Source organism: Triticum urartu, chromosome 3A (assembly GCF_056163025.1).
Source record: "Triticum urartu cultivar PI428250 chromosome 3A, HENAU_Tu73, whole genome shotgun sequence".
Lineage (NCBI taxonomy): Eukaryota > Viridiplantae > Streptophyta > Magnoliopsida > Poales > Poaceae > Triticum > Triticum urartu.
In genome coordinates this window covers 677,399,719-677,418,631 of record NC_141875.1, presented here as the reverse complement: position 1 = coordinate 677,418,631, position 18,913 = coordinate 677,399,719, and the positions used below count along the sequence as shown (strand labels likewise).

Sequence of the window (18,913 nt, the reverse complement as noted above, 5' to 3'; positions counted from 1 at the left end):
GATCCTAGGTGTCCCCTAAGGCGGTATGAGGTGGTACCGGTGAAGGGGGAAACATCCGGGAAAATATCCAAGGTGTTTCGCGTTTCCGGATAGACGAACCGGACGGGGAAAGTTGCGTGTTCGCTGTGCTAGGGATGCGTGGCGGACGAACGGGTTGCGTATCTGGCTTCGTCTCGTCGTTCTGAGCAACTTTCATGTACAAAGTTTTTCCATTCGAGCTACGGTTTATTTTATATTGATTTTAAAATATTTAAATCATTTTTAGGATTTATTTAATTATTTAAATCAACATTATCCAGAATAGAGTTTGCTGACGTCAGCATCACATTAGCAGTTGACCTGGTCAACCTGACAGGTGGGTCCCGTTCGTCATTGACACATTTAATTATCCAGTTTTAATTAATCTAAACATGATTAATTAGTAGGGTGGGCCCCACTGTCATTGACTACTTAATTAACTAACAGTAGTTAGTTTAATTAGTTATTTGGTTAATCTTAATTATGATTAATTAGTTTAATTAATTGTTTAGTTTAATTAATCAAGAATAATTAAGTTAATTAATTAATTATTATTTATTTATTTTTAAACCTTTTTTCATTTTCGTTCTAGGGGTGGGGACCCGCTGTCAAGTGGCACAGAGGCCAGCGGTGCGGGGCGGTTAACGGGCGGCCGCCCATCGGGGCCGAAGCCCATTCAGGCGCGGGACGAAGCAACTGCGCCAGCCGGGGGCAGCGAGAGCGAGGCCCTGGCCTGCAAGCGGGCAGGCGCAGAGGCAGGTGCAGGGTGCGGCGCGCGGCACAGGCTGCGAGCGGCGCAGGCAGCGGCCAAGGGCAGGGTTGGGACGGTGAGCGAGCGGAGTGCGTGGGCGCGCGCGGGTGCAGGCCAAGCTGGGCGCGAGCGAGGGAAGCCTGAGGCGCGGGCGACGAGCAACGTCGAGGGGGAGCGGGGTCGTGCGGCGTGCGGGCGGCGCGCGGGCGGCCGCGGGAAGGAGCAGCGGCGCCAGGGAAACGGGGCGCGAGCGGGCGGCGGTGACCAAAGCAGGCGCGGGGGTGGCGCGACAGCAGGGTTGCGGGCTGGAGTCGGGCAAGGCGAGGCGGGCGTCGAGCAGGGGCGCGTGGGGGGAGCCGAGGCCGCGGCGGAAGGCGCAACCCTGGTGCGGCTCTGGCGTGGCCGGGCATGGCCACAGCGGGACCCTGGCATGCCATGGGCGGCCAACAGCGCGCGCGGGCACGCGTGGTCAGGTGCGCGAGAGCAGCAGCAGGGGCCGTCGAGGCCGCAGGCGAGCGCGGGGGCGGGACGGCGTGCACGGCGACGGTGGGCGAGCACGGCGAAGCGCGCAGGCAGGTGAGCAGGTGCGGGCGGGTAGCGAAGAGGGCTGTCGCGGCAGACGGCGCACGGCCGCGGAGCAGCAGCGGCGTACGGCGCGGCGGGGGGGCGAGGGGAATGGGCGCGGCCACGGCGGAGCGTGCGCGCGACACGGCAGCAGAGACGAGGGAGGGGGAAGCTCATGGGGCCGGTAGGGATTCGAGCAGCGGGGGGCAAGGTGGAGGTCGGGGACGACGCGGCGGAGCAGGAGGCATGCCGGCGGGGGGGGGGGATCCGGCGAGGCGACGTGGCTCCGGGCGGCGGCGTCGTTCGGTGGCGACGATCTCCTCCCGATCCAATCGGGAGAGGGGGGAGGGAGATATTTTGCGGGGGGGGGGGGGGGGGGTGGGGGTGTCCTGGGCTAGTGGGGGGAGTGGGGGCGGTTAAGAGGTGTGGGGGTGGGCCTTGGCCTAGTTGGGCAGGCTAGCTGGGCCGGAGCCCAGTGGGGTTTTCTTTTAGTTTTAGTTTTAGTTTTTCTTTTCTTTATTTCTCTCTCTTCTTTTACTTATTCTTTTCTGTTTTATTTTAGTTTACACATTATTTTTAGTTTATTAAAATATGACATTATCTCCTAAAACAATGTTTCAAAATAACCCATTGCCATAAAAGTTTTACCCCGAAATAAAAATGGTTTAATATTTTGCAAAGTTTAATAGACATTTATTTAATTGCTTTAACTACTGTTTTAATCATTTTGGAACACTTAAACCTTTTATAAAAACTTGGTTTCACCACCACAACCATCTAAGATTTACCTGCTACACTTTGAACATTTTAGTTTTAATATTTGAAAACTTTTACCGTTTGACTTGATTTTGAAATTGAATTTGAATCGGTTTCGAACTAACGCAAGATTAACAACAGTAATCGTGGTGACATGGCGTCATTGGCGAAGGGTTACTGTAGCTTGAATACTCGGGCATCACAGCCTTGTCTTCTCCTGTTTATTGAATACCTGCAGATTCCAGCTTAGTCCAATGCACGTGCACTATTATTATTATTCACATCGTTCGGTCGTGCAAGTTAAAGGCAATTATGATGATATATGATGGACTGACTGAGATGAGAAAAGCTGGTATGAACTCGAGCTCTTTTGTTTTCGTAAATATGATTAGTTCATCGTTCCTGATTCAGCCTATTATGAATTAACATGTTTGCAATGACAATTAGAGATCATAGTTTCTTGTGTCATGCTTGATTAGCTATGAGCTATAATGGTTTACCTTGCGTGCCAACATGCTATTGAGATAGTTATGATGTGGTATGATAGGGTGGTATCCTCGTCTGAATGATTTAAGTGACTTGACTTGGTGCATGTTCACGCATGTAGTTGAAACACAATCAACATAGCCTTCACGATATTTATGTTCATGGTGGATTATATCCTACTCATGGTTGCACTCGGTGTTGATTAATCTTAATGCATGTTCATGACTGTTGTCGCTCTCTAGCTGGTCGTTTCCCAGTCTTTTGCTAGTTTTCACCTGTACTAAGAGGGAATACTGCTTGTGCATCCAATCCCTTAAACCCCAAAGTTATTCCACATGAGTCACTATACCTACCTATATACGGTATCTATCTGCCGTTCCAAGTAAATTTGTATGTGCCAAACTCTAAACCTTCAAATAAATATCCTGTTTTGTATGCTCGAATAGCTCATGTATCAACTAGGGTTGTCCGTATCTTCCATGTTAGGTGGGTTATTCTCAAGAGGAGTGGACTCCGCTCCTCACTCACGAGATAAATGGCTGGTCACCGGGATGCCCAGTCCTATGCTTTATGCAAACTAAGGCCCCGTTTGATAGCAAAGTATTTTCGAAGTATTTTGAGAATACTACAGTTTTTTAGATTACTATAGTTTTATTTACAATGAGTTGTTTGATTGCCCCAAACAACTGTAATTTTAATACTGTAGTATTTAGCAAACTGTAGTTTTTTCTCTGCATAAAAAAAGAACCTCAGACCTCTTTTTAAAAAACAGAGAAGCCGAAAAGAAGGGACTGGCCTCGTTATCCTTCCCCGCTCTGCTCAATAACTCGCTCTGGCCTCGCTTCCGCCACCGCCGCGCCGCCCTGTCGCTTTTGGAGATATCTCCCTCGTCGGCCATGGGGAAGCAAAGAAACTGTGATGGAGAGAAGAAAGGTGAGTACACCGTCGTTCATCCTCCCTCAATCGCTACTCCTGCATCTCCACGCGACCGCCGGCCCCTTCCTCCGCCCATGATGAAATAGGTCAGGGCACTAGATCTATTTGGGTCTTTCTATCTGCAAAGGATGAATCCTTGTTTCCTCCTACTAGTTCTCATCAGACTCAAAACCAGCTGAGCGAAAAGGCAGCGTATCCACGAATCAATAACTTGTCCACCGCCGACCTAGAAGATCCAGCTATATGACGAGCTGCTGCTGCGGTTTAGGGATTGAGTAGGGACGGAGTTTACGCCGTAGGCACCCATGTCTGCAAGTACAAACTGTCATCTGCCTAATTACTCCGCTGCCGTCGCTGCCGGTAATCATAATTAGTCTAATCGATCCATATATTCTATTTTAGTACTAAACCACGGTGCTACTTCCATCCACTATTTTTTTGAGCTAACTACTACACGTCGACAAGCATAGCTCAGAGGTCATCCCCTTACATGTGTGTTGAACAAAAGCATGGATGGGAGTGGTTGTTTTCTTGTCAACTTTCCTGATGTTTGTGTTGGTTTGAACGCTTAAATTGATGCATTTTGTTTCCCAGATGCAGAAAAGAAAAGCAGAGCATCATGGACCACTGCTCAATTAGACCTTCTAGTTTCTGTGTTGAAAGAGTATGCAGATGCTGCTAAATTTCGTGGCCAGAATGGATGGACGAAAGAAGGATGGAATTGCATGGCTACACGCTTGAACAATCAATTTCCGAGAGCTAATTTTACTGTTTCTCAACTTAAATTTAGAGAGCAGCGGTTGAAGAAAGATTATTTTATTGTCAAATCTATTGTAGAGAAGAGTGGCTTCGGTTTTGATCCTAAGACAAAAATGCCAACAACCATTGATGAAAAATGGGATGAATTGAGCACCGACCAACAGAAGTGGAGATACAAAGCATTCCCTTACTACGATGATTTGTCTGCAATTTATGAAGGTACGTTGGTTTTACATGTAATGAATTTAGAATATGTTCTCCCTTGCTTGTAGTTTACAATCTATTTGTCTATACCCAGGTAAAACAGCGGAGGGGAAGGGTTGTAAGAGGACAACTGATCAGGTTGAAGAGAGGAGAAGTTCAGCTACAGATTTGCCACAAGGGGAAACCTTCATACAACAAGTTCTAAATGCCGCTGAGCTTAATTCGCCTAGTCCAACATTACCGGCTCCAGGCTTTGAAGATCAACATTATGAGTGGAGTCAATGCATATATGGTGACGATGTTGAAGTATTTCCTGTTGAGAACAGAGAATGTATGGAGAATATTAGTAGCCAATTTCCCAATGAAGACATGAACACACTTCCTGACCCACCACCTATGAAAAAGGCTAGGACTTCTAAAGGCAATGATGAAGGTAAGGCTAAGAGAGGCAAAGACACAGTGATTGAAGATCTGGTTGCAGTTAGAAAAGAAGAACTTAAAACCTATGTGGATGTAAAGACGAAGCAAATTGAGAGCTATAAAGACGTGAAAATGGCGCTGATGGAAAAAAAGGATCCTGACAAAGATAGTTATTGCATTGCCAATTGCATTGCCAAACTTAAGACCATACCAGATCTCTCAGCTAGTGAACATCTGAAGATGATCGAGTATCTGAAAGGAGAAAGAGTTGACCGTGAAATTTTCATGACAGTGGAGCATGATGTTGTTCTGGAGATCCTCAAGAAAGTGCTTGGCCGTTAAATTTAAAGTAACAATTCATTCTAGTTCTTTTCGTACGAAAAAGAAAATTCTTTGATAGTCTATTATTTGTTTATTGGTTCATATTGTTTTAGGTTTATGCTTTTGTTCAAAAGATATCAATGTGCACTGCACCATGAATAAAAAGAGGAACATCAATGTATCTCAGTCCTTCAATTTTTTGTTAGTTCTGCCATGTTATTTGTGCTCCTGCTGTGTTGGTGGCAGTACATGTGTGATGTTTAGTGCAATACTTTTTTTGGTGGGCGTCGCGCGTTTGATTAGTTGTTCAGAAGGAAATTGCATTATAGAGGACACATCACTATAGTTGATAGTTGCATCTTACATTACATATCTACTCATACAAATGTAAAGTACATTATTAATGAATGAGAAAGCTAGTACATTATTTTGTAAAAAAGATTGTACTGATCATATGAATTTTATTCTAGCTTCAACAATTCCACAAGTCATGCACTATTTCTTCTAGCGCGCTCCTGCAGATACTCACAGTAGTCTTTCCACATGGATTCAACAATTTGATCCCTTTTTGAATGACCCAATGCACGCCGCTCATTGAGAGATTGTACATCACTTCTGTATTTTGCATCCCCACTTGGAATATCAACTATATTTGTTGGGTCAATATTGGAGCCAACTTGGTCAAACCATTGTTCTCCCCCCTTGTGATTGCAAATAAAGTTATGGAGTGCACAACATGCTATGACAATATCAGGTTGAGATTCGATTGGGTAATGTGAAGCACACTTCAATACTGGGAAACGCTTCTTCACAACGCCAATGATACACTCTATGTGATTACGCAATTGTGCATGTCTGAGATTGAATAGCTCTTTAGCATTCTGTGGCCTTTGGTTGCATCTAGCTTGGTCGTTCAAATGGTACCTGAAATTTCAAAAAATAATGAAGATAGGTGTATTTGCATTTTAGAGTTGTTGTAATAGAAGAACTTGTGTGTACATGACGTTCCGGTAGGGTGCAATAAAATTAGGTGTATTTGCATATCCTGCATCAACCAAATAAAATTTTCCCTCTGGCACATAGAAATTGTTTTCTAGTGCATCTTGTAGCACTCGAGCATCAGAAGCTGAACCGTCCCAGCCCGCACTGACATGGACGAATTGATTTTCAAAATTACATGCCACCATGAAATTTTGTGATAAAGTTCCTTTTATATTGCGATAACGGTCTTGTAGTCTCGGAGATATGCTAATGGGAACATGCGTCCCATCAATTTCTCCGATACAATCCTTCATGAAGATAAGAAATACTGATGAGAAATAGGTAACAATATTTATAAATTATATGTAATAACTACAAGATGCATACCTGAAAGTACGACATGAACTTAGGGTTGCTTGAAACTTTTAAAGGAACATTAATTGGTGGCAACTGTATGAGCGGTCCAGATAATGCCATGATGCTTTGTAGCACTTTATTGAAATATGTACTTATAGTTTGACCACTATGTTGAAATCGCCCTTGTAGAGTACGGTTGCTTGCATTCGCCGAAAGGGTGTATAAGAATATTGCTACTTGTTCTTCCACGGAAACAAACCTCTCATCTTGTAGAAGTTGTCTCTCTCGGAAGCACTTAACCAAATTATGGAATACATATTTTTCCATTCGAAAATCTCTTTTACATCTCAATTCATGACCCTCCAAAACTTCTCTCACGTACTTATGTCCTGTAAGGATGGAAGTGTGAATACATTGGCGATTTCTTGAACCCCTCTCGCGTGTGTATACGGCTTCGATGATGTCCAACTCATCATCTTCTCGGTGTTTATGCTTTAAAAAATTACCCCACATGGATGGAGCAATTAGGAGGACTTACAGAGGAGAGAGACGATATAAAGATCAAGTGAATGCGATGAGCATCGCTGCGTGATTCCAGTTCTCGCGGAGATCTTCATGCTCCTTGACAGTGATACAGACGACTGGCCAACTACGTTGTGGTGGGTCGTGACCTCCACGCGTAGCTCCGCTGCGCCTCGACGGTGACGCAAAGAAGGCCAAGCTGATCCTTCTATGTGTAGTTTCGGCACCAGGTGAGTCATGGGCAAGGATGTGCTGTGGGTGCTCTTCTTGTATGAGATCTCTTTTTGTATACAAGCTAGCCGTTAATTAGCTTCGGTTGTTATGCATGCATATGTTAAGGGATAGCTAGCTAGCTAGCTACAAAAACGCAATAGAAGTAGTATTCAAACGGCAGGCTAGCTGGGCGTGCTTGCTCTGACACAACGGCTAGGTAGCTGCTGGAGTGTTTGAAAGCAACGGCTATGCAGCAAAATTTACAGCATTCTGTTGGAACAACCAAACAGGTCCTATGTATTGTGAATACTCCAAAATACTGTGTTTTGGTAAAACCATGGTATCTCACAACTACAGGCAAAATTACTGCAGTTTTGGATACTTTGGTTTATTTCACCCTTTACTATCAAACACAGCATAAATCAAAATAATTGCAAACAAAACTCCCCCCTGGGACTCTTGTTAGTTGGAGGCACTCATTGTTTCGAGCAAGCCATGGATTGATGCTTGTTGATGAAAGGGGGAGTATCAACTTTACCATTCTGTTTGGGAACCGCCTCTAATGTGTGTAGCATGGAAGATATCGCCATCTCTTGGTTGTTATGTTGACAATAAAAGTATACCGCTCAAAATATTATTCACCTATGTTACAAAACCGAGCTCTGGCACCTCTACAAAGCCCTGCTTCCCTCTGCGAAGGGCCTATCTATTTACTTTTATGCTGAGTCATCATTCTCTTATTAAAAAGCACCAGTTGAAGAGTACCGCTGTCATTTGCATTCATTACTGTTAGTTTACATTGACTATGACTTGACTGGATCTCTATTACCATGAATTCCAATGTCTAGTCAGTCCTTGGTCTTTAAAGGTGCTTTGCATTTATGTTTTGCGGTCTCAGAAAGGGCTAGTGAGATACCATCTTGTTACATCATATTATGATTGTTTTGAGAAAGTGTTGTCATATTATCTACTTTTGCAAACACTTTTGCTGACGGTGTCCTGGACTAGGGGGTACTCAACACGTCATCTCCCGATTGGATAGATTGGGCCGAGGACCCCCGTGGCCGTATACTCATGGGCCAGTTCAGACAGCAGCCGCATACAAGGAAGATTCCACAAGACTTGGCGATCAAGACAAGGACTCCTCCCCACCGGCGTATTCGGCTAGGACTCTTGTTATCCTAGGCCTCTGATGCATTATATAAACCGAGGCCAGGCTAGTCGATAGAATATATACATACAATCATACCATAGGCTAGCTTCTAGGGTTTAGCCTCTCTGATCTCGTGGTAGATCTACTCTTGTACTACCCATATCATCAATATTAATCAAGCAGGATGTAGGATTTTACCTCCATCAAGAGGGCCTGAACCTGGGTAAAACATCGTGTCCCCTGCCTCCTATTACCATCTGCCTAGACGCACAGTTCGGGACCCCCTATCCGAGATCCGCAGGTTTTGACATCGACATTGGTGCTTTCATTGAGAGTTCCGATGTGTGATCGACAAAAGGATCGATGACTCGCCTGCAGATCAACTGCGACTTCAGCATCTTCGTCACCAGCTTGACTGGTCACCTTGGTTCGACCAAGAATTGCGCCCCGTGTTCGGATCACCATGTTAGGACGAGGGCCTTCATCAAACATCAACTCCGATCTTTATCAAGATCATGGAGGAATCATCCATGGAGCTCAGGGGCTCAACGTCAACATTGCCCTCAAGCGACTGTGCTGTTTTTCTGGGCAGCAAACTCGTATCTGCCGCCACCACCTCCTCGAGTATCGCTTTGACGATCGCTTTGGTGGAATTGTACGGAATTGAGTCTACAACAACCCTGGAAAATTTCGTCGAGTTCTGATGGAGGAATCTCTGGCAATCCACGATATACCGGAGCCCTGTCAAATCTGGATGGGAATCTGCATGAGTTTATGGCGTGGTGTCCAGCTTCTAGCTCGGACATCCGTTGGAAGATCCAACCGTTGATCGGCTGCGGAATTCCTATATCTACCACCTCTCAAAATTTCAGCTCGATCCGACCATCCAAACTTCGGGAAACTTCCGATTAGTGCATCACTTTTTGGATCTGTTTTCTGCGTGAAAACGAATCCGACCCGAGTTCGTCATTTTTATGAACGGGATTTCGGACATCCCTTTTGAAGAAAGTTTTGTATGGGGTATTGTGTTTTGTTCCCGAACACATCCCGCTAACTTTAAGATCTTTTGAACATGATCTTCAACATCATGCTGGTGTCAAACCAGTCCAGCAATATTGCTCCACGGCAGCCGACCTGCGCTAGACACGTCATCACTTTGTTGAGCCGAGCTCAACTTCTTCGGATCATCATCTCGGCAAGCCGAACAAGAGTCTGGCATCGCGAAGGATAAATCATCGCCAACATCGCCGCCCCACGGATTACACGGAGCGGGCATACCGGCATCACCGCACAGTCGCTTCATCAAGCCGGCATCGACCACGTCACGACCTGCATCGGCAGGACCGCACTATTGCTTCTTCAAGCTGGTGTCCATCACGCCGACCTACTTCGACTCATCGGCTGACATCGAGGCTTCGACATCTCGGCTGGAATGGGGGCTTCGCCATCTCTTCATGAACCTACTCCGGACACTTCGGCGTCACTAGCCGACCAGCTCCGTCACGTTAGCTGGGCCGAGGGCTTTGCCTCGGTGAGCCAACCTTTGCCAGCATTGCCATGCCGTCGTTTTATCACCCATCAGGCAATGGGAGTGCGGATCGAGTCCCAATTTTGGGAATCACCTTCCTTCGGATTGCTACAACAAATAAACCAGGTGCTATTAATCCCAGTATTTTTTGCTTGTTTGGGTTCATTTTTCCCAAGGAATTATTACTCTGGTTTGTCCATCATATGTACACAGGTCTATCAAATGGTGGCCGCATTAATGACAGTCGCATGGTGGTTCGGTCAGTTTCCGTACATAGTCCGGCGAACGCCGCATCCGGAGCTCGGATCGACCTGCTTTGCCACACCTTTACCGCATCACGCCGATGCCCTGCATCGACATTGACTTCGACGAAAATGATCCGGGGACTTCGGCGTCACTCTGCCGGTCTGCATTGACCATGCTATGTCACCACTTCGGCGTGTCGAGCTCTTTGCTCCGCCACCTCGGGACCGGCTTGGGGGATGGAACCTTGCCCAGCATCAAGCTCGGACCGCGTCATCAATACCGAACACATTAACCAGCTAAGTCGCTTTCATGCTCAAAGCTTTAATTTCTAACTTGTGTTCGGTTCGACCAAGCATTATACTTTTTTGGAAAAAAGTTGCTTGTAAAAAATTTCCTTGTCCAAACTTTGTTTGTGACGCATAAATTCAAATACCCAATTCATTTTGGGGCTTCCTTCATGAAGCTTTTCCTCTTGCATATGATTATACTTGTACGGCTTCGTTCCTTGTTCGTGTACTACGCCAAAATATGCACCATATTGACTTAAGCGATTTGCAAGCTGGGTTGCCTCGCTCCTGTGTTTACCCCTACGTTCCCGATTGTTCAGCTAGGGAGTAAAGGGAGCACCTCTGCGATTGTCATGATCGGGTCATCCGAGCCGGACCTCAGACTGGGTGAAGCCGAAAGCTAGCGCTCTTATAGTTTTCAATGATGGTCGGCACACAACGGAACTCATGAGTACAAAAAATCTATTGCACAAGTCTCATAATAACAATGAGCACCGAAGAAAGGTATCGGTGGGGGTACTATTTTCTTCGAAGATGCTTCTTACACTTCACAGTAATATAGCATAAGTTCCCTAAGCGCGCTTTGTCTGTTACAGCCTTATGGCCTGATTGCCTGGTTATTGGAAACACCGTCGATATTCTCGACAGATGGAGTACATAACACTTTTCGGTCCTTGACCGAAGAAGGAGAAGCCGACAGACGGTTAAGACGCGTTTAAAGTTCGGTTGAACATAGATATGATATAAGTACTTCGGTACATGCAATCATTCTTTTACCCAAGTCACTTTAGGGCTCTTAAATTTATATGAGCTGTTTTATGATAAGTGTTCTTCTTCTTAGTCGTTGCAAAGTTTTATTATTATTATTATTATTATTATTATTATTATTATTATCTATCACTCCTTTTTTCGACACGAGCGTGTGGTCACTAGCCGGGAAGCCTAATTTCTCTCTCAAAGCCGCTAGAGTTTAGTTTGCTAAACTGGCCTAATGAGAAGTACTCCGCCCTCGGGATAGGAGGTTGAAGTCGTAGGCTGACCCGCTTGAAGTCTTGAGATAGGATGTATCATGTTAAAGCACGGCAGAAGCACTTCTTTTGCTAAGGCCAATTTTCGATTAGCACCGAACACTTGATCTTGTTCGGACGTCAGGTTTTTACTGACGTTTTTTTTTGGTTTTCCAAGCTTATGGCACTTTTAAACTATTTGTGTGTTTTCAGCACAAGTCTCGCAGTGCAACGCCGGACACCTTTAGAGCTTCGGCAAAAACATTCTCGGATATTGCTATATATGCATCGGTTTCGAATTGTGTCTTCGGTCAATAGTTGGGTTGCCCGGCTCCCGCGCTTGCCTCCTACGTTCCGCTTTGTTCGGCTAGGTGTGCAAAGGGAGAACCACTACGATTGTGCTTCCAGCTCACACGGTTAAGCACCTCAGTGGAGAAAGCCAAAAACTGACTGTCACAATAAGCATAAACTGGTCAGCGATCCGATGACGGTGTTAAATGACGGGCCATTCATAACAATGGCCGAAGTGTTTACAGCTTGACCTCGACTATCGCCGAACACTACCAGGGGCTATTAACTGGCCTCCGAAACTAAATCCTCGATATTTTGCTCTTACATTGGAGCTGAGGTTTCATGATCATGCTTAGCATGACAACCCAAAGAAAGGAACCGATAGCGGGACTATTTTCTTTGGAAGACATTTCTTCTCTTAAACAGTAATATAACATATCTCTCTGCGTACCTTTGTGTATAAAACAGTGTGGCCAGATTGCCTTATTTGTCGTAAATCTTTGCCCTCATAAAGGCTTTATAAAGTAGGACAAACACTCCTCGGCTACTGGCCGAGGAGGTGGAAGCCGATGGTCGGTCAACAAAGTTTTGTACAATGCGGATCCGAGCATTAATGACGTAAAGTACTTGGATACATAGAGTCATTACACATAATTTGTGATTTTACTATGGATATTGATCCTTAATTCGGCCACCCGTGCCCGCATTAAGGCTCGGGGGCTACTGGGCTTCGGGCTTACTATTTACAAATATGAAAGGGGCACATCGATCCCCTGATCTGGTGTTGCCACCCGACCGGTGTCTCAGGGGCTACTGCATTGCCTGTCCAATGCAGAAAATTTTATGTGCAATATAGTTTCCGAGGAGATTTTGATCCTCAGGTTGGTCGGCCGCACCCAAACTGAATCTCGAGGACTGAGCGTGCCGCTTTTAGTGTCCCGAAGTATTCTGCCGAGCTAGGACTTGATCCTCAGGCTGATTTTGCAAATCAACCTGAGTCTCAGCGGCTATTGGGATCAGCGGTCTTACGTCATCCTTCAGGTGCATCTCGGGTTTTAAACCGATACACACCTTGAGGGCTACTGGCTATATATCTCGGCAGAGAATAAATTGCACCAATCAAAAATATTGACAAAAAATCGGCCCACAGTCGGGGTGGTGCACCACCTCGGAAGAAGTCCGGCATAAAGCTTGGGCGCTAGTGGCTGGCTCCATAGAGGGCATTTCCAGCATTAAGCTCGGCTAAACTCCTTAAACTTTTTTGAACCAAGGTGATATGACACCTTGGATATATTCCGGCGTTGGAGCCCGGATACAGTCCGGCGTTGGAGCTCGGATACATTCCGGTGTTGGAGCTCGGAAAGCAGTCCGGCGTTGGTGCTCGGCTGCAAAAGATACCTCTAATGCAGTCCAGCGTTGGAGCTCGGACGCAAGAGAACCCTGCCTCCCGGGAACAACTTCAAACCCGAGGTGCAGCATAAAAATAACAAGGCATTGGTAAAGGCTAGAAACTTAAATGGGCTCCTCGGATACCCGACGTGTAAACCCGTCGAATGCATTTCGGCGATCCTCAAGATCGAAGATAAAGAAGATTTGTTGAACCAGTTTTCAAGACCGACGACCGAAGATGAAGAACAGTTCGGAAGAATCGAGGAGCGTCCCTAACTTGAAGACCGGTTCAAGGGGCTACTGACGGTGTCCTGGACTAGGGGGTACTCAACACGTCATCTCCCGATCTGATAGATTGGGCCGAGGACCCCCATGGCCGTATACTCATGGGCCAGTTCGGACAGCAGCCGCATACAAGGAAGATTCCACAAGACTTGGCGATCAAGACAAGGACTCCTCCCCACCGGCGTATTCGGCTAGGACTCTTGTTATCCTAGGCCTCTGGTGCATTATATAAACCGAGGCCAGGCTAGTCGATAGAATATATACATACAATCATACCATAGGCTAGCTTCTAGGGTTTAGCCTCTCTGATCTCGTGGTAGATCTACTCTTGTACTACCCATATCATCAATATTAATCAAGCAGGACGTAGGGTTTTACCTCCATCAAGAGGGCCCGAACCTGGGTAAAACATCGTGTCCCCTGCCTCCTGTTACCATCCGCCTAGACGCACAGTTCCGGACCCCCTACCCGAGATCCGCCGATTTTGACACCGACATTTGCCCTTGTTTTGGACTCTTAACTTGCATGATTTGAATGGAACTAACCCGGACTGACGCTGTTTTCAGCAGAATTACCATGGTGTTATTTATGTGCAGGAGTAAACGTTCTCGGAATGACCTGAAACTTCACGGAGCAACTTTTCAGAAAATATGAAAAATACCTGCAAAAGCTGAAGGCCAGGGGGCCCACCACCTGCCCACGAGGGTGGGGGGCACGCCTGCCCCCCTAGGGCGCGCCCCCTACCTTGTGGGCCCCCTATTGCCTCTCCGACTCCAACTCCATATATTGAGTTTCGGGGAGAAAAAAATCAGAGAGAAGAAATCATCACGTTTTACGATACGGAGCCGCCGCCAAGCCCTAAAACCTCTCGGGAGGGCTGATCTGGAGTGAATTCGGGGCTCCGGAGAGGGGAATCCGTTGCCATCGTCATCATCAACCATCCTCCATCACCAATTTCATGATGCTCACCGCCGTGCGTGAGTAATTCCATCGTAGGCTTGCTGGACGGTGATGGGTTGGATGGGATCTATCATCTAATCGAGTTAGTTTTGTTAGGGTTTGATCCCTAGTGTCCACTATGTTCTGAGATTGATGTTGCTATGACTTTGCTATGCTTAATGCTTTTCACTAGGGCCCGAGTGCCATGATTTCAGATCTGAACCTATTATGTTTTCATCAATATATGAGTGTTCTTGATCCTATCTTGCAAGTCTATAGTCACCTATTATGTGTTATGATCTGTTAGCCCTGAAGTGACAATAATCGGGATACTTACCGGTGATGACCGTAGTTTGAGGAGTTCATGTATTCACTATGTGTTAATGCTTTGTTCCGGTACTCTATTAAAAGGAGCCCTTAATATCCCTTAGTTTCCGTAAGGACCCCACTGCCACGGGAGGGTAGGACAAAAGATGTCATGGAAGTTCTTTTCCATAAGCACGTATGACTATATTCGGAATACATGCCTACATACATTGACAAACTGGAGCTAGTTCTGTGTCACCCTAGGTTATGACTGTTACATGATGAACCGCATCCGACATAATTCTCCATCACCGATCCATTGCCTACGAGCTTTCACATATTGTTCTTCGCTTATTTACTTTCCCGATGCTATTGCTATCATCACTACAAAATACCAAAAACATTGCTTTTACTACCGTTACCTTTTGTTACCGTTATCACTACTATCATATTACTTTTCTACTAAATATTTTGCTGCAGATATTAAGTTTCCAGGTGTGGTTGAATTGACAACTCAGCTGCTAATACTTGAGAGTATTCTTTGGCTCCCCTTGTGTCGAATCAATAAATTTGGGTTGAATACTTTACCATCGAAAACTGTTGCGATCCCCTATACTTGCGGGTTATGAAGACTATTTTCTGGAGCCGTTGCCGGGGAGCATAGCTCTATTCTTTGAGTCACTTGGGATATATATCTGCTTATCATTATGAAGAAATTGAGAGATCCAAAAACCAAGATCTATCCCTCAACTATGAGGGGAGGTAAGGAACTGCCATCTAGCTCTGCACTTGATTCACCTTCTGTTTTGAGTAAGCTTGCGACACCTACACCTGCTTCTGCTATTCGTTCTGATATGTCGAATGTATTGATGATGCCACTTCTGCTATGCATGATACTTATGATGAAACTACCTCTATGCATGATACTACTATGCCACTCAGTGATTTTCTTGATGAACAACTTGCTAGGGCTAGAGAAATTGAAAATATTGAATCTGATGACACTGATGAAAGTGATGATGAAGAATCACTTGTTATTCCTAAGGGTTTTGTTTTTGATCAAGAATCTTCTTTAGCTATTTTATCTTGCAAAAATAGAAATGAACTCAAAAGGTTATTAGCTAAATGGAGTAAGCAATCTTTGAATGCTAGAATGAAACCTGACCCTGCTTTTGCTACTTCACCTATCTTTGTTACTGATAAGGATTATGAATTCTCTGTTGATCCTGATATAATTACTTTGGTTGAATCTGATCTTTTTCATGGTTATGAATCTGAAACTGTTGTGCCACATCTTACTAAATTGAATGCTATAGCCACCCTGTTCACTAAAGATGAGATAACTCGTTACTTTTACATCCTTAAAATATTTCCGTTCTCATTAAAGGGTGATGCTAATACATGGTTTAATTCTCTTGATCCTGGTTGTGTGCGTAGTCCCCAGGATATGATTTATTACTTCTCTGCTAAATATTTTCCTGCTCATAAGAAACAAGCTGCTTTGAGGGATATATATAATTTTGTGCAAATTGAAGAAGAGAGTCTCCCACAAGCTTGGGGGAGGCTTCTCCAATTACTTAATGCTTTGCCTGATCATCCTCTTAAGAAAAATGAAATACTTGATATCTTTTATAATGGACTAACCGATGCCTCCAGAGATTTCCTGGATAGTTGTGTTGGTTCTGTTTTCAGGGAAAGAACACCGGATGAAGCTGAAATTCTATTGTATAATATGTTGACAAATGAAAATAATTGGACACCTCCGGAGCCAATTCCTGAGCCTATTCCTAAACCAACTCCGAAGAAGAGGGGTATTCTATTTCTCAGTCCTGAAGATATGCAAGAGGCAAAGAAATCTATGAAAGAGAAAGGTATTAAAGCTGAAGATCTTAAGAATTTAACTCCTATTGAAGAAATACATGGTCTTAATTTACCGCCTGTTGAAGAAACACATAATCTTAATCCATTACCTATTGAAGAAACTCATGGTCTTCATAACCCGACATAGGTAGTAAAGGTAAATTGTCTGTACAGATATGATAAAGCTGAAATCACATTTACTAAATTTGCTAGCCCATGCTTAGATGAGTTTGATAAATTTACGGCTAAGCAAGAAGACTTTAATGCTTATTTTGGTAGACAATTGAAATACAATTCCAATATGCTTGAACACTTGGGTGATTATATGGCTAATGTTAAAGGTGAACTTAAACTTATTAGTAAACATGCTTCTATGGTTACCACTCAAGTAGAACAAGTGCTTAAAGCTCAAAATGATTTGCTCAATGAATTGAATAGTAAAGGTAATGATAATATTGTTAGAGTGGCTACTAGAACTGGTAGAATGACTCAGGAACCTTTGTATCCTGAAGGCCACCCTAAGTGAATTGAGCAAGATTCTCAGAGAAATAATATAGATGTACCTAGTTCTTCTAAAAAGAAGAAAAAGAAAAATGATACGACTTTGCATGCTTCTAGTGATCCTATTGTTGAAACACCTGAGAATCTAAATGATATTTCTATTTCTGATGCTGAAACTCAAGCTGGTAATGAACCTGAAACTAGTGATAATGCTAATGATAATGTTCACAATGATGCTCAACCTAGTAATGATAATGACATAGAAATTGAACCTGCAGTTGATCTTCATAACCCACTATCAAAGAATCAACATTATGATAAAAAAAAAGACTTTGTTGCTAGGAAACATGGTAAAGAAAGAGAACCATGGGTTTAGAAACCCATGCCTTTTCCTCCCAAACCATCCAAGAAAAAGGATGATGAGGATTTTGAGCACTTTGCTAAAATGATTAGACCTATCTTTTTGCGTATGCGATTAACTGATATGCTCAAAACCAATCCTTATGCTAAGTACATGAAAGATATTATTACAAATAAAAGAAAGATACCGGAAGCTGAAATTTCCACCATGCTTGCTAATTAATCTTTTAAGGGTGGAATACCAAAGAAACTTGGAGATCCAGGAGTACCAACTATACCATGCTCCATTAAAAGAAACTATGTTAAAACTGCTTTATGTGATCTTGGAGCCGGTGTTAGTGTTATGCCTCTCTCTTTATATCGTAGACTTGATTTGAATAAGTTGACACCTACTGAAATATCTTTGCAAATGGCTGATAAATCAACTGCTATACCTATCGGTATATGTGAGGATGTGCCTGTTGAAGTTGCAAACGTTACTATTTTAACGGACTTTGTTATTCTTGATATTCCCGAAGACGATAGTATGTCTATTATTCTTGGAAGACCCTTTTTGAATACTGCAGGGGCTGTTATTGATTGCACTAAAGGCAATGTCACTTTTCATGTTAATGGTAATGAGCATACGGTACACTTTCCGAGGAAACAACCTCAAGTTCACAGTATCAATTCTATTGGAAAAAATCCATCGATTATATTTGGAGGTTTTGAATTTCCTCTTCCTACTGTCAAGAAGAAATATGATATTCTTATTATTCGGGATGTGTATATCCCTGTTGAGGTAACATAGTGTTATTCGAAATTTCTCCGGTTCCATGTTATTCGAAATGAGTTCGTTAACAAGACTTGATCAACCTTGTTAGTGGATTCCTTTTGATGATCATGAGATGGATGAAACTAGAAAGCGCAACCTTCTGTACCCTCCTTTTACTTTCTGTTATTTATATTAAATAAAAAAAATTATGTCTGTTATCTGATTATCCGTGCAATATAAAAATACCTCGAAAATAAAAGTTCTCCAAATGCCCTGAAATTTAAATGTGATTTTTTCTAGAATATTTGAGAATATTTGGCACTAAGAACACAGCAAGGGGGTCAACCACCTGCCCACGAGGGTGGAGGGCGCGCCCTACCCCCCTGGGCGCGCCCCCTGCCTCGTGGGCCCACGGTGGCCCTCCTCCACTTATCCTTTCATCGATACACTTCTTCTTCCTCCCACAAACATGAATAACCAGCTCAAACCCGAGTCCAATCTCGTTTTGCTGCCATTTTCGATCTCCTTGCTCAAAGCACATCTCACAAAACTGCTTGGGGAGATTGTTCCTTGGTATGTGACTCCTCCATTGGTCCAAATAGTTTTTGTTCTAGTGCTTTATTCATTGCATTTTTTTGCTGCTTAGGTGACCCTGTTCTTGAGCTTGCATGTCAAGTTTATATGGTCAAAAGTAGTTTTGATGCATGATATAGGCTCTA

The 18,913-nt window shown here is 44.1% G+C and overlaps 1 protein-coding gene across 1 annotated transcript; it reads left to right on the top strand.

Moving 5' to 3' along the window:
• The first annotated feature begins 3,471 nt into the window (after positions 1 to 3,471).
• LOC147981457 (uncharacterized) lies at positions 3,472 to 5,236 on the top strand. The gene is made up of 3 exons (XM_087515976.1): positions 3,472 to 3,508; positions 4,112 to 4,489; positions 4,569 to 5,236. Exons 1-3 carry the CDS (start codon positions 3,472 to 3,474, stop codon positions 5,234 to 5,236), a joined length of 1,083 nt encoding a protein of 360 aa, XP_087372102.1.
• Positions 5,237 to 18,913: the final 13,677 nt, after the last annotated feature.

Bases quoted from the DNA above. Each gene is read 5' to 3' on its own strand.
- LOC147981457 (XM_087515976.1), top strand. From the start codon at position 3,472: ATGGGGAAGCAAAGAAACTGTGATGGAGAGAAGAAAG. The intron at 3,509-4,111 runs GTGAGTACACCG...TCCCAGATGCAG, and splicing joins CTGTGATGGAGAGAAGAAAG to AAAAGAAAAGCAGAGCATCA. The intron at 4,490-4,568 runs GTACGTTGGTTT...GTCTATACCCAG, and splicing joins TTTGTCTGCAATTTATGAAG to GTAAAACAGCGGAGGGGAAG.